Genomic DNA, 24975 nt, shown 5'->3' with positions numbered 1-24975 from the left:
GACTTGTCTGAGTTCATTTAGCTGTGAATGGCAACACAAGGCCTTACACTCAGGATTTCTGCTCCTTCCTCTGCATTACAACTGCCTTGACCTGTTATTAATTTATAGCAAGCTGTATTCACTTACGGGAATATGATTTTTGCAATCAGTTCAGTGCAGTTCAGTTCAGTCACTCAGTCGTGTCCGATTGTTTGTGACCCCATGAACTGCAGCACGCCAGGCCTCCCTGTTCATCTCTAACTGCCGCAGTCCACCCAAACACATGTCCATTGAGTCGGTGATGCCATCCAGCCATCTCATCCTCTGTCTTCCCCTTCTCCTCCTGCCCTCAATCTTTCCCAGCATCAGGATCTTTTCCAGTGAGTCAGCTCTTCGCATGAGGTAGCCAAAGTATTGGAGTTTCAGCTTCAGCATCAGTCCTTCCAATGAACATCCAGGACTGATATCCTTTAGGATGGACTGGTTGGGTCTCCTTGCAGTCCAAGGGACTCTCAAGAGTCTTCTCCAACACCACAGTTTGAGAGCATCAATTCTTTGGCACTTAGCCTTCTTTATAGTCCAACTCTCACGTCCATACGTGACCACTGGAAAAACCATAGCCTTGACTAGACAGACCTTTGTTGGCAAAGTAATGTCTCTGCTTTTTAATATGCTGTCTAGGTTGGTCATAACTTTCCTTCCAAGGAGTAAGTGTCTTTTAATTTCATGGCTGCAGTCACCATCTGCAGTGATTTTGGAGCCCCCCAAAATAAAAACTGTTTCCCTATCTATTTGCCATGAAGTGACAGGACTGGATGCCATGATCTTAGTTTTCTGACTGTTGAGCCTTTTTTTTTTTTTTTTTTTTTTTTTAGTTGGAGGCTAATTACTTTGCAATATTGTAGTGGTTTTTGCCATACATTGACATGAATCAGCCATGGATTTACATGTGTTCCCCATCCTGATCCCCCCTCCCACTTCCCTCCCCATTCCATCCCTTTGGGTCTTCCCAGTGCACCAGCCCTGAGCACTTATCTCATGCATCCATGAATGTTGTGCTTTAAGTCAACTTTTTCACTCTCCTCTTTCACTTTCATCAAGATGCTCTTGATTCCAGCTTGTGCTTCCTCCAGTCCAGCGTTCTCATGATGTACTCTGCATATAAGTTAAATAAGCAGGGTGACAATATACAGCCTTCACGTACTCATTTTCCTATTTAGAACCAGTCTGTTGGTCCATGTCCAGTTCTAACTGTTGCTTCCTGACCTGCATACAAGTTTCTCAAGAGGCAGATCAGGTGGTCTGGTATTCCCATCTCTTTCAGAATTTTACACAGTTTATTGTGATCCACACAAAGGCTTTGGCATAGTCAATAAAGCAGAAATAGATGTTTTTCTGGAACTCTCTTGCTTTTTCTATGACCCAGCAGATATTGGCAATTTGATCTCTGGTTCCTCTGTCTTCTCTAAAACCAGCTTGAACATCTGGAATTCACGGTTCATGTATTTCTGAAGCCTGGCTTGGAGAATTTTGAGCATTACTTTACTAGCATGTAAGATGAGTGCAATTGTGTGGTAGTTTGAACATTCTTTGGCATTGCCTTCCTTTGGGATTGGAATGAAAACTGACCTCTTCCAGTCCTGTGGCCACTGCTAAGTTTTCCAAATTTGCTGGCATATTGAGTGCAGCACTTTATAACTCAACTGGAATTCCATCATGTCCACTAGCTTTGTTCGTAGTGTTGCTTCCTAAGGCCCACTTGACTTCACATTCCAGGATGTCTGGCTCTAGGTGAGTGATCACAGCATCGTGATTATCTGGGTCATGAAGGTCTTTTTTTGTACAATTCTTCTGTGTATTCTTGCCACCTTTTCTTAATCTCTTCTGTTTCTGTTAGGTCCATACCATTTCTGTCCTTTATTGAGCCCATCTTTGCATGAAATGTTCCCTTGGTATCTCTAATATTCTTGAAGAGATAAGATTTTTGCAATATTCAATATGAATTTCTTCGGGTTTTTTTTTTTTTAGTGTTATTTTATGGCTTTCAAAACAACAACAGCCACAACAACAAAAAACAACTAAGTCCTGTCTGGCTGGAGCTGCTGCCTTTAATCTTTCTAAAGACCCTATGCAGGATGGAGGCCCTCAGAGTAAGGTGCTGGCCAACCCGCAAGGAAGTTGGGGGATCTTCCTCCCAGGAGGTAATGGCTTCCTGCCAGAAAACACCAGGGAACACTGGGTTAGGAGATTTCCTTGAAAAGGTGTCAGCTCTTTTTCCTCTGCCCCCAGAGGGGAGTTCACAAAGCCTTTTATTCTTTGTCTCCTTAGAGTCAGCTACTTTGAGACCCTGTTTGTGTCCCTGTGGCCAGAGCCGAGCGTATGTAAAGGGACCGAGAGCAGATGGGTACCCAGTCCAGAAGGAAAACAAGCATTAAGACTGTCGATATTTACGTGCCCAGTGATTTATTAGTCTAAAAAATCTAACAGCAACAACAAAATAATCCTGAAGGATGATAAATCAAAAAACATTAAGTTCAGAAAGCCAAACTTGTCAGGCTTAGGGGAGAGAAGTTCTAACAGCTAAGGAGTTTGGGACATTGCCCTTATATTCTATTTCTGACTCTGTGCCCTTGGCAAGATAGCATCACCTATCCGCCTATCCTATTCTCTAAGAAGAAGGTAGTGCTGGGCCTTCCTGTGAGGGATTCTATTAACTAGAACCATAATCAGATCCTTCTCTATAGCAGTAAGTGATGTTAAAAATTGGAATCTGTAGCACTACAGAAGCAGGGAAATGAAGTCCAACAGAAAAAGAAAAGTTTTGGGAGCTAAATTTAGGTTGGGTATTTAAACGAAATGCCAGGACTAGGAACAGAGCTGGTCATACAGTAGGCCCTGGGTGATGGGGTGATAGGTGGGTGAACTGACGGGAAGTCAGACCTTCCTCAATGGTGGTGGACCTGGGAGCAAAGAAGCTGTGGTTCAGTCCTGATCCCCACTAACACACGTCACAGAGAGTGACTTATAACCTCAGTTTCTTCCTGTGGAAAACAGAGACTACACTCGTAGGGTTAGGAGGACTAAGTGAGAAAATGCTTATTAATTCAGTGCCTAGCACAGAAGAAGTACAAGATTCTGTGATCCAATCTTCCGCTACAAAGTCTTCTGAGGAAGAGGATCTCCAGAGGTTAAAAAGTCTGCGGATAGGAAACCCCTCAGCTTTCGGGCTTCTGCGGGACTCCGCCCTTTGCCCGGAGAACGGAGAACCAACCGGAGATCTTTCTCTTGGGACCGGCGGCGGGATACAGGGCCTGAAGGTGAAGCCTGAAAGTTAGGTGGGCTCTGCGAGCCCGGATTCCAGCTTCCTTTATGCAGAAACCCCGTGGAATCGTGGTCTGCCCCACTGGAAGACATGGACGCCGACCTGAGTGGATGCTGTGACTGTCTTTTGACTTGGCTCTTTCCTTGGGAAGGTAGAAAGAAACAGCGAGGCGAGAGTTAATAGTTCTTTGACATTATTATTTTGTCCTGGAAGGCCAGCACGCTTTCACAATCCCCCCACCAGACCGGGCGACCAGTTCTGAATGCATTTAAGGCGTTTGCACGAAACTTGTTGAATGTAGCGACCTTTCCTACAACTGGGAAACTAGGAGTCTCTCTAGCAAGTCGGATTTTCCCCTTTACGAATGAATGACCGCTTCTGGTTTAGGAAGGAAGATGTTCTGATGTTAGGGGCCTTTGCTTCTAATAGCAATTGTGTTTCCTTAGTTTGACTGATTTAGGGAGGCAGACTTACTTATATACGACTTTGAGAATGTTGACTACTGCAGTTGTAAGGAAAGTTTTGTTCAGCCAACAAGAGCTCCTTTTCTCAGCGGAAAAACAGCCTAGTCCTCGCTAACGCCTCCGTGCTCGACAGATCTGAAGAGACTTCAAACATGGACACATGAAGACGTTTCATTTTCTCCTACAGGTTCCCGGAGCCGAATTCCCGGCAGGCAGGGCAGGCCGAGAGGGCAGCTCTGGGGCAGTTACATTGAGAAAAATAAATTTATTCAACAGCATAACAATCTGGCTTAAAAATAGGGACTTAACCCAGGCAAAAATAACCTCCCAGAAACTATGGACACTCTCACCATTCATTGCCCAAGACAGCAGAGCGCCTACATCTTGAGCAACGTAGTCGGCTTCATGCTTCATATTACTCTCATATCTCTTTCTCTCTTTTTCTTTCGTTAAGTGACTCCCTTTTCAGAGGCGGCGGTCCAAAAATTAACTTTACTGGGAAAGAGAAAACTCAAATGCAAATCGGCTTGGCGCTGCCTGAGTCACAAAACGCCCCGGGGATGCGACTAGGTCTATAGGTGATTTCTGCTTAATTCCCCCCCCCCCCCCCAACCCCCTCTCTGAAAGAGTGAAACTGCCTGCCGTGAGGCAGTTCTCCTTGCTTTTGTCTCCAGCAAATTGGCCGGGTGCAGACTGTCTTAGCGTTTTAAGTCGGGTTAGTGACCACTAGAGACGGAAATCGCTAATTACCAAGTCCCTTTTGATCTCCCCGGGCCTCTTAGCTCTTGACTCTGGAGGCCCAGGTATCCGTGCTTTCCCAAAACTGGACCAGAGCAGCGAGACCAGAGCCGTGTCTGCAGTTAACGTGTATGCCAAGGTCTGGATCGGACTGCTAAAAATGTCCACAGACATCCCAGAGTTGCAGACCTAGGGAGCTGGTGTGCTGCTGGACGTTAACTAGCGCCTGTGTGTCCAGGAGTTTGATTAAGCTACCTACTAACCGCTCTTTTCTTTAAATTTGGGGCTAAGAATGGGGAAATAATATCTTAAAAGTTCCTCATACACTGCCTCTCCCCTCTTACCCCACCTTCCTTTTTTGATTTGTTCTGTTTTGTTTTGGTTTTTTTTTTGTGTGTGTGTGGGAAATGGAATTTTCTTCTCTTTGCTGGGACTAAAATGTGATTAGAAATCTTTTGTGAAATGAACAAAAGTCACCAGCAGCCGGACGTCTGGGGCAGAGCACTGACGGCAGATAACGAGTGAGAGCGAAGGCTGGGCCTCGGAGGATAATAGGGAGCCGGCCTCCTCCCGCTCTGGTCTCCATTCCCCTCCGTCTTCCAGGTAAGAGGGGTGTCCCTTCATCCATCACCCGCCGGGAGCGCCCTCGCCCAGGCGAGCGGAGAATTTGCTAGCTGACCGAACCTGTTAACTCCGCACGGGGCGGCTTTGTGGAGCCAACCGAGGCGCCCTCATCGTGGCCTTTGTCCGAGGAATTTACATGTTTACATAATGCGTGAGCACGGAACTCGGCGATGGGTCGGGACTCCGCGTAAGGAGAGTGGCGCGGACTCGGCGACCGCGGCGCCCTGGAGCACGTGCGCCCCGGAACCGCCCCGCTGTGCGCGGCCCCGGGCGCTCGGGCCAGGAGGGCAGCGCCCCGTGCTCGGTCGCGTCCGGGGGGCTGCGCTGAAGAGGCGAAGTTTCGGTGAGCGAACCGAAGAAGCAGGATCTTCAGGTGACTCGGAAGCTGGAAAAATTAATTCGGTTTTCCAGGAGAATGTTAGGCGCTTCGTCGTTTTACTTGTCGCCCGTTGGGAACCGGGCGCTCAACGGTCCCTGGCGCCCTGGGACGCGGAGGCGCCTCGGGTTCCGCTCGCTCGCGGGGTCGCTTCCCAACCGAGCGCCGCTTCCCACCCGCGCGCCAGCGGACAGCGAGGGTCATTCGGGGGCATTTAAAGGGGAGAAGAGTGCGCGGTGTGCAGGACCACTGCTCTACGGAGTTTAGGAAGGAATCTGGAGGCTTTCGAGGCGCGCACACTTCTCAAGTAAATTTAGATATTTTAGGAAGCCGACGTCTCCGAGTATCCAACCTTTTGGCGAGAGGTGGCTCTACTCAGAAATCTCGCCCAATGCGACTCTCCACCAAAAACGTCCCAGAGGTACCCAGAACCCTTCCCAATCTAGCAGGCGCAAGATCTCTTGCACGGCTTCTACTTTCCAAAGCCGGCCGCTGAGAGGCGGGAAGTGCTAATCTGGATCTCAAAGAGGAGGCCTGCCCAGAAAGGGGTCGCAGAGAGAGGGCAGGACCTCGAAGCCCAGAAGCGGCCCGCCCTTTCCACGGGGCCTGAGGGCCGGCACCGCCCCTGCCGCCAGCCCCAATCAGCGCTCTCGCCGGGTCTGTGATGGCGTCCGGCCCCGCCCCCTCGACGGCGATAAAAGCCTCGGCAAAGGCTCAGTCGCGAGCACCGCGCGCGGCTTTGCGCTCCGGCCCGACCTCCAGGTACGCTTTACATAGTCTCCAGCTTGGCGGGCAGGTCCCGCTGTCCCAGCGATCAGCCGCGGCCAGCTCCGCATCCTCCTCAGTCCCCCGTGGGGTGCGGCCAAGCCGAGCCAATCTCCGGGCTTCTCGCCTTCTCCTTTTTCTCTCCCTCCCTCCTCCGCAGGCGACGTGCCCCGCGGCACTGGCCGGCCGGCCCGCCGGTGAGCGGCGGCGCAGCGCACCTTGCCGGGCTCCGCGCGGCTGGTCCCGGAGAAACGGCGGTGCCCCAGCCACAAAACTCCCTTTTCCCTACAGGATGAAGAACGCAATGCTGGAGGCGGTGTCGCTCGTGCTGGAGAAGCTGCTCTTCATGTCCAACTTCAAGTTCTTCAGTTCGGGCGCCCCGGGGGAAGACAAGGCTGGGAACACTTTATATGAGATCAACTCTTTTCTCCGCGGCGACGTGCTGGAGGTGCCTCGGACACACCTGACGCACTATGGCATCTACCTGGGCGACAACCGTGTCGCCCACATGATGCCCGATATCCTGTTGGCCCTGACTGAAGACAGAGGGCTCACGCAGAAGGTGGTCTCCAACAAGCGTCTCATCCTAGGCGTCATTTGCAGGGTGGCCAGCATCCGCGTGGACACCGTGGAGGACTTCGCCTACGGAGCCGAGATCCTGGTCAATCACCTGGACAGGTCCCTCAAGAAGAAGGCGCTGCTCAACGAAGAGGTGGCGCAGAGGGCAGAGAAGCTGCTGGGCATAACTCCCTACAGCCTGCTTTGGAACAACTGTGAGCATTTCGTCACCTACTGCAGGTTCGGCATCGCGATTAGCCCCCAGGCCGACAAGGTACCACACGTGACTGACTCCCGGGTGGGCTCGCTGGGAACACCCCCTCCCATCCCTAAACTTTCCTCTCCCCTGGGAGCAGGGATTGAGTTCTAGATTTAGTAACGAACCTTCTGGTGTTCCTCAGGAAAGCGAAGTAAAGAAATAAATGGCAATGTGCCTTGCAGGATATCTCGAAATGCACGGAGAAAGAATGTGGCAATGCCGTTCCGCTGCCAGAGACGCCAGAGAGCCGCCCAGTTATTGCCGCAGAAGTCATCAGGGGGTCCAGCCAGCGTAGTTGAAATGACCAGGGCAGGTGGCTGGGAGGGTCACACAAAACCTGCCGCCGTATGCTTGCAACTTTACCCAAGAATTGGCAGTTGGAAGGAAGGTGTCCAGAGTGTATATTTAATCTATAACACTGTCTAGTACAAATTGTCGTGCCTTTAAAACAAGGAAGCATGCCCGTTTTCCCTATGAGCTGCAGAGAGAGAATTCTCTTTGCGTAATATTAACTACCAAAATATCCATTAAGAAGACCTCCCTGGTAGGTTTTTTACTCCTGTGCCTGAGCTTGAGGGAAATCTTCTCCTTGGTATTCTGCATTTCTTTTTTTTTTTTTGGCTTTTTTTTTTTTTAAATTTTATTTTTTTTTCCATTTATTTTTATTAGTTGGAGGCTAATTACTTTACATCATTACAGTAGTTTTTGTTATACATTGAAATGAATTAGCCATGGATTTACATGTATTCCCCATCCCAGTCCCCCCTCCCACCTCCCTCTCCACCCGATCCCTCTGGGTCTTCCCAGTGCACCAGGCCCGAGCACTTGTCTCATGCACCCAACCTGGGCTGGTTATCTGCATTTCTTTTATGCTGGCTTTAATCCCCATTTAGACTTCCCCATTGTTAAGCATCCTATATCCACTAGCCCCACAGTTGGGTTCGAGTGTTTCAGAGTTCCCCAGAGATTAAAACAATTGGTTTTCCAGAGAGTCATTAAATGTTGGAAGGTAATTTTATGGGTACTTTAAAAAGGGGGGGGGGGGGACTGTCAGAATTTAAGATGATTAAATTAGCTACAAAGCCAAAGGAAAAAATAGTGGATTATTTATTGCCTTTTGAAACCTTTTAACTTATAAAAATCACATTTTAAGCCTGCAATTTCATTTGCAATTGGAAGTCTTAACCTCTGCAGTTGCTAAAGAGGTGCTGTTAGTGTGCATCCTTCACAATGAAAATCTGGGCAATCACATAATACATTTCATTTATACTCTTCATGTTTAGATATGTTGGGACCAAGAGACTCTAAGTCCATGTAACCAGTATTTTATTTTTCCACACTCTTTCACAGAGCATGAAAGTATAGTGCTTGTTTACATCCATATATGAAACTCCTTACAGAATATTTATAAAGCCATAACAGACTCAATCTAGGAATTCTAAGTAAAATAAAAATACAGTTAAAGCACTGTGCAGTGATTCAAGAATCACAGCTTCAGTCAGGGCTGTTTAGAAATGAGCTTCACCACATTTACAAACACTGGCTCCAAAAGTGTTCAAAAGGAAACACATCAGATTTACTTACGACCCAAGCAAGTCATTTCTCTAAGGAGAAACAGTATTTCCCTCCCATAATTAGGAGTTACCCTTTCATGGAACACATATAACACTGTATTATATATTTCTACAAAAAAATAGTACAAGTGCTTTTTTCAGGTAGTAAAATATTTAATCTGCATAAATAACTAGTTGGAACAGTTTTTCCTCTTTGGAAACTTCTCAAGGTTTTATAGAAGTAGAGAAGTGCTTTAATTGCTGTTGCTGCATAGCACGTCTTGTGAAACTGAGCTTTTGTCTTCACTTTGAATGGTCTAACAAACAATTTGGCCACACAGTAGATTTCCTAGGGGAAAAACAAAAAATATCCCCATCCCAAATTTTCCAATTCTAAGGACTGTTTTTGAACATGCTCTGTGAGAAGTAGGTCATTAGTTCTGAAGGAGGACTGGCTTTTCTTTTCTAGAAACATGAGGACTGACTTGCTTCTGGGACTGGTGGTTGAATTCTCCACATATATGACTGTTATCAGATTAACGTGAGAGTTACACAGTTGTCTCACTTAAATTTGTGTTTATAAAATCTCTCAAGAGCACTTTCCCTCGTGAAAACACTACAGTTAATGTGAAAGTGAACTCGAAGAGAATCTTTTTTTTTTCCCTTTGGCAGTGATGCTTTTTTTTTTAAACAAGCTTAGAAAATGTAAAATTAAACCATTTTATAATAATTTCAGTATTTCATAAGCTATAAAGCCCTTTAATTAGTAACTATTATTATTTCTTATGCTTTTTTTTTTTTTTTTTTTTGCTGGTATTGCTTTGCATTGCCAAAATGAATACATGTACCCCTTTTAATTTACAGGGATTTGTTGCTCAAACGTGCCCCTACAGGCTTCTTAATATTAATCTAGAACTAGAGGGCATTTCCTACCATAGAGCAACACCAGAGGTGCCTCCTGGACAGGACATTAGAAATGAGATGATCCTCTTATGGGGGAAAGAAAGTCCACAATGATTCTATGTTGGTCTTAATTAAATATTATTGGGGAAAAAAATTAAAGAAGAATGACTATATCAAGACAGTATTCGTATTTACCTAAATGTATGTGTGTGTATATTTTTAGTTGTGTCCAACTCTTTGTGACCCCATAGATTGTAGCTCTCCAGGCTCCTCCTCTGTCCATGGAATTTTCCAGGAAAGATTACTGGAGTGGGTTGCTGACCCAGGGATTGAACACATGTCTCCTACATCTCCTGCATTTCTTTACTGCTGTGCCACCTGGGAAGCCCACCTAAATGTATATCTCCCCATTATTTGCCAAACAACTTTTCTTACTATCCTGAAAACTTCATTCAGTTTGATCCTCATCACTTTAAAATTACGTATTTGTTACTCAATATCTTGTTAGTTTAGTAGAAAGAGACAAATCATGTGTTTAACACACAAAAAGAATGATATATGGATAACCAACTGGAAATTTTATATTTGTTGAGATACTGTATAAAAGTACTGACAGACAGCCTTGCAGAAGGTGGTGTGTTAAAATATACTGGACTTGTTTCTGCAATGCAGGAGACCTGGGTTTGATCCCTGGGTCAGGAAGATACCCACTCCAGTATTCTTGTCTGGAGAATTCCATGGACAGAGGAACCCGTGGGCTACAGTCCATGGGGTTGAAAAGAGCTGGACACGACTGAGCGACTAACACTTTCACTTTCATTCTATCCATTAAGAATTTGGAAAGGTGGCTGTCCAGAGCTACATAGGCAACTCTAGGAGACCCTACCAGCATATACAGTGCCATCTAGAAAATGAGCTTAAAGCCAAGTGCTTAGTCGTTGAGTTGTGTCCCCAGCTTTTTGCGACCCCATGGACTGTAGCCCATCAGGCTTCTCTGTGCATGGGATTTTCAGGTGAGGATACTGGAGTGGGTTGCCATTTTCTTCTCCAGGGGATCTTCCCAACCCAGGAATCAAACCGGGGTCTACTGCATTGCGGGTAGATTCTTCACTAGCTGAGCACAAGTAGGAAACTCTTATAAAAACGGAGCAATTAATTGCCAAATTCTGCCCCAGTAGTGATGAGGTAGAGATAACTGTCAAGATCTAGCAGTGAAAATAATCATTGTAATACCTTACATTTATACAGCATGCAGACGAATGCAGAGTACTTTTGCAAAATAGATGTCATTTGATCCTCACAACAACCTCAATATTTGCATGGAGGAGAAGAAGGTACTCTGGACAGGTTAAATGATTAAGAGTGACCCAGGCAATATTTCTGAGAAAAATTAGTTTTCTCAGAAAAAAATACACATCTTAGAAGAATACATTCCTCAGCAGGTAAAGATCTCGTTTATGTTTATCTCCAGCAGCCAATTTTCAATTTCAATTGATCGTGACTTTATTTTGGCAGGGAATGGGATATGACAATAAAATTAGACTTCTGATGTCTTTAGATTTTGTGGCTTATCAGAAGTATATCATCAGAAGTATTGCCAAATTTTAGAATGGTGAGTTGTAGGAATCAAATTCACCAGTAATGATGGGCTAAATTCTATTCGCTCAAGATCATTTTACTTTTGAATATGTTATTGTTACCAAGAGGCAGTTTAATGTTGTTTTTAACCTTTAATCCTGAATAACTTTTATGTGGTTATATTCTCTGTAGTTTTCTGTAAATGTTCTGCATTTACAAAGGCAAGTGCCTAAAGTATTATTTCAGCCACTATGGGATGTGGAATCAGGAAACCGAACTGTTAACAACTTAAATTCTTTCCTAAGTTGTGAGAGAAATTCTAGTTCTTCTGGTGACAGGAAATAGCTGGAAAAGTTGTTTGGTATATATGATTCTTCTTAGGTTTAGCCTTTTCTAATATTCTTAAATTTTATTTTCCAGTTTTGTGAGAATGTGAAGATAATTATTCGTGATCAGAGAAGTGTCCTTGCTTCGGCAGTCTTGGGATTGGCGTCTATAGTCTGTCTGGGCTTGGCATCATATACTACTCTTCCTGCAATTTTTATTCCATTCTGCTTGTGGATGGCTGGCTAACTTCATACTCCTGTGTCAGTGTATGCATTCTGTGTATAGAAATGTTTATATTTATATAGCACAAATCAGTATAAGCATTGTCGAGAAAAATCTGACCTATAATAATGTGTGCTGGATAAAAGTGTGATTGAGGATCACGCCAAGTGCTTACCGTGTAAGCCCAAGAATGGAGGATTTCTGAATCTTCCCAGGCAGCTCCATTTCCAGGCACCGAGAATCCTGGAACATGACGGCCTGCGCTAGGATTCGCCACAAGAGAGCCAGCCTGTGAGGAGATGGCCACAGGAGGTCGTGTGTTATTTGCTTTTCTCCTATAATCATTGTTCTTCTCTGTTAAGCCTGAATTAGAAGATTGGAAAATTTATCGAATGAGACCACTAAATATTGTAAATTTATGCTGTTTCATTGAAAATTTTACGTTAAACTAAAATAATTTCCCTTGTTCAGATGAAAGCATGTTCAATGATTGGCCAAAAAAAATCACATTTTCTCTGTGTATTATATATAATTTCCAATAAGTCAAGAATAATTTCATTTCTTGAAACAATATGGACAAAGTTAAGGTTTAATGATAAAATAACTGACCAGAACTATAGAAATCTGTTTTCCTGCAGAAATAGCTAATAATACTATAGTTTTGATTTGGCTTTACTTAATAGGAAGCCTGGCATTCGTTTTTTTTCCCTTTTGTGTGTCACTGTAGTTACTTAAACCACTCTGAGAGGAAAATGAACATAGGATTGAAGTAAGTTGGGTACTTGGAGAGTGATGTGCCAGTTAAATACAGAGGTGTATAGAGTACATGTACTCAGACTGATGTCCTGAGACTGAGTACAGGTATTCCGACATGTACTCAGACTAACAAATTGTCAGTTCTTAATTGCTTTATTGTCATAACAGTGTAGTTAGTATAGAGCATTGGTGAAGGTGAACATAAGAGCACATTCAATCCATTTTTTTGCATCTGTAGTGTAACTTGCATGTATGTCATTGGATGGTTTAATTTTAAAGCACTTACTAATGCACTGTATAATTTTTAAAAGCCCTGGCATTTGTCTTCTAGTTAGGTTTCTCCATTTCATTACCAACTCAGTATAGTTTACATCCTTAAAAGAATGATGCTTCAGCAATATATAAAAACCCAAGCAAGTAAGACTAAGGGAAATAGCTGTTAGAAGTCATTTTTAAGTGTCTTAATACTACCAAACATGTAAGTTGATTACACAGAGGCTGTTTTAATGTCAGAGTTGAGATACCCCAATGTTAAAGCAAGCGTGCAAGTACTTTTGCAGAATTACCAAATTCTAAAAACTAAGCTACAAGCCTATAAACTATCAAGAATCAGAAAATAACGAGTCACATAAAGAGTGGTTATGAGGGTTGGTAACTCAATGATCCAATCAGAACAAATTTAAGAGTAGATTTTAGTATATTTGATGTTTTATCACCACTAATTTACCAACAACAAATTCAGTTAGAGTTTAATAATAAATAAACTTTGTATTTAATCATTTAAATGTGTTGAATACTTAAAACATGAAATGACAACACCACAGAATGAAGTGTTCTATGGGCCTGTACCAAACACTTAAAGTTATTCTAAGTGTGTATACATAAAAACAATCACTGTGAGAACTCCATTGTATAAGTGGTTTTCACTTACTGTATATTACTTATATAGCAATTGTTTATAAATAAACTCATTTAAACATATGGTGTGCTCATGAATAATTTACACCTTTCTTCAGACTTTAGTATTGTAGGTAGCAAAAACAATCAGTGTGTATTGTTAAATCTGTGTTCAAAGATGATCTCTCATTAAAAGCTAAGGGAAGTATTTGAGGTTGAAATTAAGCTAATTAGTCTTGACTCACCTCATATCCTTAAAGCAAGATTCAATTCATCTTTCATTTATGTGCTCATTATGTGCCAGACATTGACCTGTTACAATTTCATGGCCTAGAATTCATGTTTGTTAACTACCTGCATTAGAGTATACACAGTGCTTTGGGAAAACAAATGGAAGAGCTCTTCTGAAGGATCAGAGGAATCTGTGTGAGGGAGGCAGTGCCAGCATCAGCAGAGAAATAGAAAGAGGGGATCTCATCATACTGACGTGTCCTGTCACTTGTGGGAAAAGGGAATGGGAAGGAAGGTTTTATTCCCTGGAGCTTGTTGACCTTCTTAGGAGAAAATGAGAGTTTTTATTTTGTTGTGCTCAGTTTGATTGGTTGTTTAACAAGGAAGAAAAAGCAGCATATAATCCTTGATTGTGGTTATGGAAGAAACCCTGAGCCATTAACGTCTCTAGTGAATTCCTCTGGGCTTCATTAGGTAAAATTTGTCCTTACAATCCTACAGATTTTTACTCTAACTTGTGAAATGATAATCCAGCAGTGTGCGATGCAGTTTTTGGTTGCTTCTTTTGTTCTTTGCCATACCTAGCTAAAGGTTGAACAGGACTAGCCAGCGCTCAGATGAAGCAAGGCAAGTGCTGGGTGCTGTGCAAGTGCGGAGGGTGAAAAGATGAGTGGATGTGGGCCTTCTCCCCAAAGCTGATGGTCTGTGTGCACAGAAGGACACAGGGAGGCTTTCTGCAATGGAGCTGACTGAAGGCGCAGAAAAAGAGCGGTTCATTTTCGCTGACATAGCCAAAACTCTAGGGACTGCACTGAGACTTGAAAAATGGGAGTGTTTTCCAAAAGTACAAATTTGGGGCAGGGCATTTTATACATTGGGGACAGCATGAGCAAAGGCATGAGAACTGCCCCCACCATGCCCGGCTCAAAAGAGTGAGGTTCTTTCTTATTCTGTGACTAAAAGCCAAAAACTGCGTGGGGGCATTTGGGGCAAGTGCAAGAGGCCAGAGCAGAGCAGAGGTGATGAGGGGCGACGCTGGGAGAGAGTGACCAGGTGGAGCAAGTCTTGTGTAGACCAAGTTTAGGCTTTATGAACAGGCAACAGAGACTTGGGATTCAGAGAGACAACTCCCAAAAGCATGTAGGTAAATGGAGGCATGGGGCAGACAACAAGGGACTAGTTATGATAACTAGTTATGAGTTAGGAGACTAGTTATTGTCCTCGATCTCTAAAATAATGGCCTGTGATTGTAAGGGTGGGGAACAAACGTGTCAAGGAAATGTCAGCAGACTTTAGCCAAATTCTGACTCATGAGTAATTCCTGGTGGAGTGTCTGGGAAGAATCATTCATCCTTCCTTCTTGCCAGAAGGCTGGTTCCTGAAAAATAAATGTGATGACTGTGATGTGATGAAATGTGATTAAATTATACATTTCAGATCTTTGTTCTGCTAAATGTGTTCCTTGTCGAGAACAAGCAAATAAGTATGGATTTGTTGTTTAAAAAATATTTTTTTAGAATAGAGATATATTTCATATTTTTCCATTTTCTATTTCATAATATTACTGTCAAGTATCAAAAATATTTTCCAGCTATATCAAAGTTATGCCAAAGGCAAAAGGCTTTTATTACAGATGAGAAGTCTATGAGAAATGATGGTTGCTAACCTTCTATTTTATATAATCTATTTAGAGAGTTTTATCTAACTGGATATGTCAGCTCAACTAATTTTAACATTTGGTATCCATGCATGTTCAATAAAATCAGATTTTCATACTGTCCCCTCTTGTCTTTGAATCTGAAATACATGAAAGTAAATAACAAACTTTCTTGAACATGGTAGCCTGAAAGTTTTTGCCTCTCAAAGCTTCCTTTACTGAACATAGTTTTATATATTTGAAATTAAAACATCTTGTGAATCTTCCTTCAGATTGATATAATCTATGTTATCTACATCTTAAAGCCTACCTTGACTATGTAGAAAAGGGTCCTGTGTAATATGAAATAACGAATCCCTTCTCCACTCCACAGAATCAACACGAACAAACAAGCAGAGTCACAGACAGGAGCTCTAGAATCCGACGTGTGATGTGTAACTACCAAGGCAGTTGCGGCTTTACACCGGCCACAGGTGCAGTGAGGATGAGGTGTCAGTAGGAGCAAGTCCCAGCCCAGTCCTGAAATGGATTCATGGCACAGCAAGGACCACAGAAGTTACTGGGCTGAACCGTTAAACATCTGACCACATTTCAGAGGTGGAAAATCAGGCAGAGGTTGAGATACTTTGAGATTATGCAAGAAACTTAGAGCCAGAGCCAAAGCTTGCCTAACTTTCTTTCCACTGTATCAGCAGCTCACTGAGGCTTCCCATAAACAGGACAAGATTTCCTTCAACCAATGTATTCATTTCTTGCAGATCTTCTATGTACTCTGTACTCAGGGCCATATAGGAATGCACTAGTTAGAATCTTAGTCCTAGTTCCTCAGTCTAAGGAGAGAGAATGAAAATTCAACAGATTTCCAAACAATGATAATTTTGTACAGGTCCGAGAACAGACAGACAAGACCTGTCTACTGGAGGCAGTGAAAGAAAGGGAGGGTGGCAGAGAAGTCTTCATTGACCCTTTAACTGAGCAGTAAGACTACAAACATTTAAAGTGACAACTCCATTTTCCTGGCCACTGCAGGCACCTGGAGCAGTAAATACAAAGGCACAGAGTCATGAGACTCCCCTGCAGTTGGATTACTGCTAGTTATTAAGAATAATCACCTGCATTCACATGGCTGCTTTGAGAGAAAGGTGCCCAGTGCTATTACAAAGACCTCACAGTTCTCTTGAGGAAGAACGGCTCTGCTCAGGTGCTTCTAGAGACAAGAGCCAAGATCTTGGAGGGCTTTACACTGTAAAAGTCCTGAATGGGAAGGAAGTGTTTCCTAAACTTTCCAAGTCCCTCTGGTGTGTCTAAGTTGGCAATTTTGTGAAACACATGATGAATGGAGGTGGAATTAGATTGTGAGGAAAAGAAACCGTTTTATGGAAAGATTTATTTAAGGTAGATGGAGAAGGGGGAAGAACAGGGATCTCCTCCAACAGATGAGTGGCCCCTTGTCCTGTCAGCTCACAGCTGCTCCCAGGTCCCAGCAGCGATCCTCCTGACTCTGGATACTGCCCTCGTATTTCTTCCCATGGAGCTTCTAGCTGGTACCCCCAGGGCTGCGGGGATGCTGCTCCCAGCGCTGAGAGCGTCACTGTGTCTGCTGCCTCACGGCTTCCCTCAACTCCTTTCCTCTGTTTCGCTTCCGCTGCACTCTCCTGGGTAAAGTCTCTCACGGAAAACTGCCAAAGAATCTAATTAGACTGAGGATTGATGGGGCAATATTGGTGTATTAGTACTCACAATGAACAAAGTTCTCAAGCCAGCCTGCCTCATGGGCCACTGAACCCTCTCATATCCTTTTTAGATTAGATACCTTCAGATCAGGTCATGACCTTGGGCCAATCGGTTGTTGCTGAGTTGTACAACCATGGTCTCCAAGGCATGGTGGAGCTATTCTAAGAAGCTACTTGTAACAGATTTTCCTTTGCAGATGGCTATCAGCCAGGTTATATGGGAGAGCAGTACCTGACCGTCACCTTTGAGAGTTCAGTCTGCAACAATATAGAGGATGGATTGCCCAAGCAAACTTAACTCAAAGGACATACGTTCTGTCACCAAGATGTAGGAGAGAAATGATGAAGACTGAAAGTCAATGACAGTGAGGATGGAGAGGAAAGAATGTAATGATTTGAAGGGTGTAAAAGGGGGGTATTTCATAAAGGGTCCAACCAAGAACAAAGAAATTGTTTTAAGTATTGTCTGGCAAGATGCATGTGTGTGTGTGTGTGTGTGGTGTAATAACTTGGATTTTCCCGTCTAGTAAGCCTCCAAACTCTTGGGAGGGCCTTACATTTGCCAACTAAGCCAGAAAGCAGCTGACTGTAAAGCCCAGCCAGCATCCTGCTGGGACACGTACCTGAGGGCTCATAGGAAAGACTGGGCGCCCATCAGCATACCTGGTTGTATTGTGCCACACTGGCTAATTTGGAGGAGTGGGCCTTGGAAGAAGTAGGATGAGCCTGGTTTTGGATATGCAGTTTTAGTAGCCTAGGGTCCCATAGATAGAAATATAAACAACTGGAAAGTGTAATCTCTCGCTCAGAACAGAGCTCAAGGAGAGCGATATACTGGGAGTTGTAACACTGTTGAATGGAGCCAGGCCATGAATATACCATTTGGGGGCGTCTATGAAAAGTGAAAATATAGTGATGGGAGACTACAGTTACAAACAAATAAGAGCAAGGAAGAAAGACCAAGAACCTATTTAGAAGGAGATTGAGGAATACTGGTAAAAAGATTAGAGCAGACCAGGAGACATTATGAGGAACCTACAGAGGGGTGAGTTTTAGAAGGCAGTATATCAATAGCATCAAGATAGAAAAAAGAAAAAGGCTGAATATGTTCACATTGGACTTGGCAGACAAGGAGTGGAGCAGCCTTGATTAGTAAGCACCCACTAATACTAGATGTGGGGAGTTAGTAGTAGGAAGTCAAGAGATACCTGGAGTAACAGGAAATGTTGGCCTTAGAGTACAAAATGAAGCAGAGCAAAGGCTAACAGAGTTTTGCCAACAAAACACACTGGTTATGGCAAATATCCTCTTCAACAATGCAAGAGATGACTCTGCACATGGACATCACCAAATGGTCAATACTGAAATTAGACTGAGTATATTCTTTACAGCCAAAGATGGAGAAGCTCTAAACAGTCAGCCAAAACAAGACCTGGAGCTGACTGTGCTCAGATCATGAGCTCCTTACTGCAAAATTCAGGCTTAACTCAAAGAAAGTAGGGAAAACCACTAGACCTTTCAGGTATGACCTAAATCAAATCCGTTATGATTATACAGTGGAGGTGATGAATAGATTCAAGTGATTAGATCTGGTAGACAGAGTGCCTGAAGAATTATGGACAGAGGTTCATAACATGCTATGAGAGGTGATGACCAAAACCATGCAAAGTGGTGGTCTAAGGAGGCAAGAGAATTCCAGAAATTCCAAAAAAATAAATTCTGCTTTATAGATTACACCAAAGCCTTTGACTGTGTAGATCACAACAAACTGTGGAATGTTCTTCAAGAGATGGGAATACCAGACCACCTTACCTGCCTCCTCAGAAATCTATATGTGGGTCAAGAAGCAACAGTTAGAACTGGACATGGAAAAACAGACTGGTTCCAAATTGGGAAAGGAGTATGTCAAGGTTGTATATTGTCACCCTGCTTATTTAACTTATACTCAGAGTACGTCATGTTGGAAGAAAAGCTATGACACACCTAGACAGCATATTAAAAAGCAGACACATTACTTTGATGACAAAGGTCCATCTAGTCAAAGCTATGGTTTTACCAGTAGTCATGTATGGACATGAGAATTGGACTACAAAGAAAGATGAGTACCAAAGAATTGATGCCTTTGTACTGTGGTGTTAGAGAAGACTCTTGAGAGTCCCTTGGACTGAAAGGAGACCAAACCAATCCATCCTAAAGGAAATCAGTCCTGCATATTCATTGGAATGACTGATGCTAAAGTTGAAGCTCCAATACTTTGGCCACCTGATGTGAAGAACTGACTCCTTGGAAAAGATCCTGATGCTGGGAAAGATTGAAGGAAGGAGGAGAAGGGGATGACAGGGGATGAGATGGTTGGATGGCATCACTGACTCGATGGACATGAGTTTGAGTAAACTCCAGGAGTTGGTGATTGACAGGGAGGCCTGGCGTGCTCCGACGCATGGGGTTGCAAAGAGTTGGACACAACTGAGCGACTGAACTGAACTGAACTGAACTGGAAATGAATTTCTTGTTCTTCGTTATTCAGTTCCAAAGTCATGGCCAACTCTTAGTGACCCCATGGACTGCAGCACACCAGGCTTCCCTGTCCTTCACCAGCTCCTGGAGTTTACTCAAACTCATGTCCATCGAGTCGGTGATGCCATCCAACCATCTCATCCTCCTTTGTCCTCTTCTCCTCCTGCCCCCAGTCCCTCTCAGCATTAGGGTCTTTTCCAATAAGTCAGCTCTTCACATCTGGTGGCCAAAGTATTGGAGTTTCAGCTTCAGAATCAGTCCTTCCAATGAACACCCAGGACTGATCTCCTTCAGGATGGACTGGTTGGATCTCCTTGCAGTCCAAGGGTCTCTCAAGAGTCTTCTCCAACACCACAGTTCAAAAGCATCAATTTTTTGATGCTCAGCTTTCTTCACAGTCCAACTCTCACATCCATACATGACCATTGGAAAAACCATAGCCTTAACTAGACGGACCTTTGTTGGCAAAGTAATGTCTCTTCTTTTTAATATGCTATCTAGATTGGTCATCACTTTCCTTCCAAGGAGTAAGCGTCTTTTAATTTCATGGCTGCCATCACCATCTGCAGTGATTTTGGAGACCAAAAAAGTAAATTCTGACACTGTTTCCACGGTTTCCCCATCTATTTCCCATAAAGTGATGGGACCTGATGCCATGATCTTAGTTTTCTGAATGTTGAGCTTTAAGCCAACTTTTTCAGTCTCCTCTTTCACTTTCATCAAGAGGCTTTTTAGTTCCTCTTCACTTTCTGCCATAAGGGTGGTGTCGTCTGCATATCTGAGGTTATTGATATTTCTCCCAGCAATCTTGATTTCAGCTTGTGCTTCTTCCAGCCCAGTGTTTCTCATGATGTACTCTGCATAGAAGTTAAATAAGTAGGGTGACAATATACAGCCTTGATGTACTCCTTTTCTTATTTGGAACCAGTCTGTTCTTCCATGTCCAGTTCTAACTGTTGCATCCTGACCTGCATACAGGTTTCTCAAGAGGTGGGTCAGGTGGTCTGGTATTCCCATCTCTTTCAGAATTTTCCACAGTTTATTGTGATCCACACAGTCAAAGGCTTTGGCATAGTCAATAAAGGAGAAATAGATGTTTTTCTGGAACTCTCTTGCTTTTTTGATGATCCAGCGGATGTTGGCAATTCGATCTCTGCTTCCTCTGCCTTTTCTAAAATCAGCTTGAACATCTGGAAGTTCATGGTTCATGTATTTCTGAAGCCTGGCTTGGAGAATTTTGAGCATTACTTTACTAGCCTGTGAGATGAGTGCAATTGTGCGGTAGTTTGAGCATTCCTTGGGAATGGAATTTTTAATAATAATAATATTATTAAAATATTAATATTAAAATATTATTATCATTATTAAAAAGTCCATTCCAACAATATGATAATACCTATCCAACTAAAGTATTTTATTAACACCCACATCCCATTTTCTACCCTTGTTAATAAATAATTTTCCTTTCAAGATATATATTCCTGGAAAATATACATTTGAAATATATTTCTTGAAAATATATGTATTTGTTGAAAATACATACCTTGAGAGGATATATATAACCTTGGAGGTTTGAATGCCCCCATCCAGTGGACTGAGCTTTAAACTCGGCCGACGATAATGTTCTGATTTGTATATACTGCTCCTTAATGGAGCTCCATGGGTGACCTGCATCAGAATCACCGAGGAAACATGTTAAAGTGGCAGGTTCCCAGACAGCATTCCACATGCAGTGGAGCAGAAATTACCAGCTACAATGCCACTGTCTCTTTTTCAGTAACATGATCCTTATTTAGTTGGGGCTAGCAATACACGTCTGGAGAAGGAAATGGCAACCCACTCCAGTGTTCTTGCCTGGAGAATCCCAGGGACGGGGGAGCCTGGTGGGCTGCCGTCTATGGGATCGCACAGGGTCGGACACGACTGAAGCGGCAGCAGCAGCAATACACATTAGAATACTACATTTCCTGGCCTTCTTTTCCAAGTAAGAGTATTCTGACCAATGTAATGAAAGTGGAAGCGTTGGACAGGAATTCCAGGAAGGCACTTTGTAAGGGAAAGAATGCATTTTTTTCTTTACCCATTTCTCTTTCTGCCAGTTTGAAAGTGAACACAATGGTTTAGATTGCCTGCAGCCATTCTGGAACATGGTGTTACTTTATGGATGAACTCAGGTATCCAGGGTGGTGAAGTAGGAAGAAAGAACCTTGGTAGCACCTTATCAGGTTTTGGCTGCCTTCCTCCAGAGGAAATAAGCTCCTAATTCACTTATACCATTGAGAATGTTCTGTTCTATGCAGCTAACCTAATTCCACTTTCTCAATTTGCTGAATCAAAATCTGTTGAAAAGTTGCAATTTTAACAACCCTCTTAGATAATTCTTGAACACAATTACATTTGAGAACCACTGGCATGGTTTAAAAGGTCCATAAGTGACTTTACAATTATTTGTTAGACCAATCAGAATGATGATTGTATACATCGTACCTTTGCTTGTATTGCCAGGGTACAGGGTCATGAAATAGTAGGAGATGGTCCATCAGAACCCACAGAATGAACAAATGGGTAATAAAACCTGTTAATTTCTTCCCTTAGCTAGCTGAGAAAATGTTTCTTAACTATGGACAATTTTAAGGAACACTTGGAAGATAAATCTTTTTCTACTGCTCTGAACATCAAAACAAAAGTATAGCAGTAATCACAACACAGTGGTTAGTGGCTTTGCAGTGACACTGTACTTTCTCAAATGTGGTGTCTGTTTTGCCTTTGGAATCCCCTCCAGAGTTTGCTACCAGGAAAGTATGAGTCCAATAATCCTATTCAATCCTTCAGCGCTGCTAGCCTTATGAGGGGTAAATCCATTTCTAAACACAAAGCAATTAAATGCTCACCATATTGCTAAAGTAATCTATACCTATACTTATAAGTGTGTGTGTAGACAATATCATCATACATATCATTTTTTATTGGAGGGTAATTGCTTTAGAATGTTGTGGTGGTCTCTGCCATACATTAATGCTAATCAGTCATAATTATATTTATACACACACACACACACACACACACACACACACATACACACACAACCCTCTCCTCTTGAGTCTCCCTTTCTTCCTTTCTTTCTCCCCTAATTCCACTCCACTAGATTGTCACAGAGCACCAGCCTGGGTTCCCTATGTTATACAGAAGCTTCCCATTAGTTATCTGTTTTACACAGGACAGTGTATATATGTAAATGCTACTTCCTCAATTTGACCTGCCCTCACCTTCCCCCACTGTGTCCACTAGACCAATTCTCTATGTCTTCATTTTGTCTCTGTAAATAGGTTCATCAGTACTATTTTTTTAGATTCCGTATATGTGTGTTAATATTCAATATTTGTTTTTCTCTTTCTGACTTCATTCTGTATAACAGGCCCCAGGTTCATCCACCTCACTACAGCTGACTCACATTTGTTCCTTTTTATGGCCAAGTAATATTCCATTGTATATATTGCCACACCTTCTTGATCCATTCATCTGTCAATGGACATCTAAGTTGCTTCCATGTCCTGGCTATTGCAAATACTGCTCCAGTGAACACTGGGGGGCATGTAACTCTTTGAGCTGTGGTTTTCTCAGGGTATATGCCAGTAGTTGGGTTTCTGGGTCATACTGTAGCCTTATTGCTAGTTTGTTGAGGAATCTCCATACTGTTCTCCCTAGTGGCTATACCAATTTACATTCCCTCAAATAGTACATTCTCCACAGCCTCTCCAGCATTTATTTGTAGTTTTTTTTTTTTTTTTTTTTGATGGCCATTCTGATTGAGGTGATACCTCATTGTAGCTTTGATTTGCATCTCTAATAATGAGCAATGTTGAGCATATTGTCATGTGTTTATCAGCCATCTGTACATTTTCTTTGGAGAAATGTCTGTTTAGGTCTTGTGCCCATTTTTTTGAGTGGGCTGTTTATTTTCCTGATAATGAGTTGTATGAGCTACATTTATATTTTGGAGATTAATCCTTTGTCAGTTGCTTCATTTGTAAATATTCTCTTCCATTCTGAGGTTTGCTTTTCTTGTTTATTATTTCCTTTGTTGTGCAAAAGCTTTTAAGCTTAATTATGTCTCATTTATTCATTTTTGCTTTTATTTCTATTACTCTGGGAGGTGGGTCAATGAGGATCTTGCTGTGATTTATGTCAAAGACTGTACTACCTATGTTTCTGCTAAAAGTCTTATAGAACTTAATCCATTTTGAGCTTATTTTTGTATGTAGTTTTAGGAAGTTTTTTAGTTTCATTGTTTTACATGTATCTATCAAGGTTTCCCACCCAAGCACTATTTATTTAAGAGGTTGTTTTTTCTTTACTGCATATTCTTGCTTCCTTTGTCAAAGATAATATGCCCATAGATACTCAGGTTTATCTCTGGGCTTTCTATCTTCTTCCATTGGTCTATTTTTCTTTTTTGTGCTATTACCATACTGTCTTGATGACTGTAGCTTTGTAATATAGTCTGAAGGGAGGCAGGTTGATTCCTCCAGTTCTGTTTATCTTTATCAAGATTGCCTTGAATATTTGAGGTCTTTTGTGTTTCCATACAAATAGTGAAATTTTTTGTTCTAGTTCTGTGAAAAATAGCATTGGTAATTTGACAGGGTTTGTATTCAATCTGTAGATCACTTTCTGTAGTGCACTCATGTTCACAATATTGATTTTCCAATCCAAGAACATGGTATATCTCTTCATCTATCTGTGCCATCTTTGATTTATTTCATCAGTGTCTTATATATAGTTTTCTGCACACAGGTCTTTTGTCTCTTTAGGTGGGATTATTCCTAGGTATTTTATTCTTTTTGTTGCAATTGTGAATGGGATTGTTTCCTTGATTTCTTTCTGATTTTTCATTGCTAGTATATCAGAATGTAAGGAATTTCTATGTGTTGATTTTATATCCTTCAATTTTTCTATATTCATTGATAAGCTCTAGTAATTCTCTGGTGGCATCTTTAGGGTTTCATATGTTTAGTGTCATGTCATCTGCAACAGTGAGAACTTTCCTTCTTCTTTGCAAACTTGGGTCCCTTTTATTTCTTTTTATTGTCTGGTTTCTGTGGCCAGGACTTCTAAAACTATGTTGAATAATAGTGGTGAGAGTGGGCACCCTTGTCTTGTTCCTGATCTTGTGAAAATGCTTTCAGTTTTTCACCATTGAGAATAATCATGGCCATGGTTTTGTTGTATATGGCCTTTATGTTGAGGTAGAATCCTTCTTCTATGTCTAAATTCTGGAGAGTTTTTTTTTTTTTTAAACCATGAAAGGGTACTGAATATTTTAAAAAGCTTTCTCTGCATATATTGAGATGATCATATGGCTTTTAACTTTCAATTTGTTAAGGTAATGTATCACAATGATTGATTTGTGTATATTGAAGAATGCTTGAATCCTTGGGATAAACTCCACTTGACCATGGTAAACAATCCTTTTAATGTGTTGTTGGATCCTGGAGGGTAGAATTTGTTGAGGACTT

General features: G+C 42.4%; 1 protein-coding gene across 10 annotated transcripts in view; it reads left to right on the top strand.

The window, feature by feature from the left end:
* Positions 1-15332, top strand: part of LRAT (lecithin retinol acyltransferase) — a 162314-nt gene extending 146982 nt beyond the window's left edge. For 7 of the 10 annotated variants that reach the window (XM_070474715.1, XM_070474712.1, XM_070474713.1 and 4 more), the window contains 2 exons: positions 6560-7100; positions 11540-15332. In XM_070474715.1, coding sequence (XP_070330816.1) covers positions 6561-7100; positions 11540-11692 — 693 coding nt within the window. In that variant the 5' untranslated portion in view covers position 6560 and the 3' untranslated portion in view covers positions 11693-15332. Of the gene's footprint in view, positions 1-6157; positions 6266-6559; positions 7101-7267; positions 8182-11539 lie in introns of those variants that run through there. The other 3 variants (XM_070474716.1, XM_020891591.2, XM_020891590.2) reach the window with 3 other exon arrangements.
* The last annotated feature ends 9643 nt before the right edge of the window (positions 15333-24975 follow it).

This window comes from Odocoileus virginianus, chromosome 12 (assembly GCF_023699985.2).
Source record: "Odocoileus virginianus isolate 20LAN1187 ecotype Illinois chromosome 12, Ovbor_1.2, whole genome shotgun sequence".
NCBI lineage: Eukaryota > Metazoa > Chordata > Mammalia > Artiodactyla > Cervidae > Odocoileus > Odocoileus virginianus.
The sequence above is the reverse complement of the archived record's forward strand: the minus strand, read 5'-3'. Positions and strand labels throughout refer to the sequence as shown.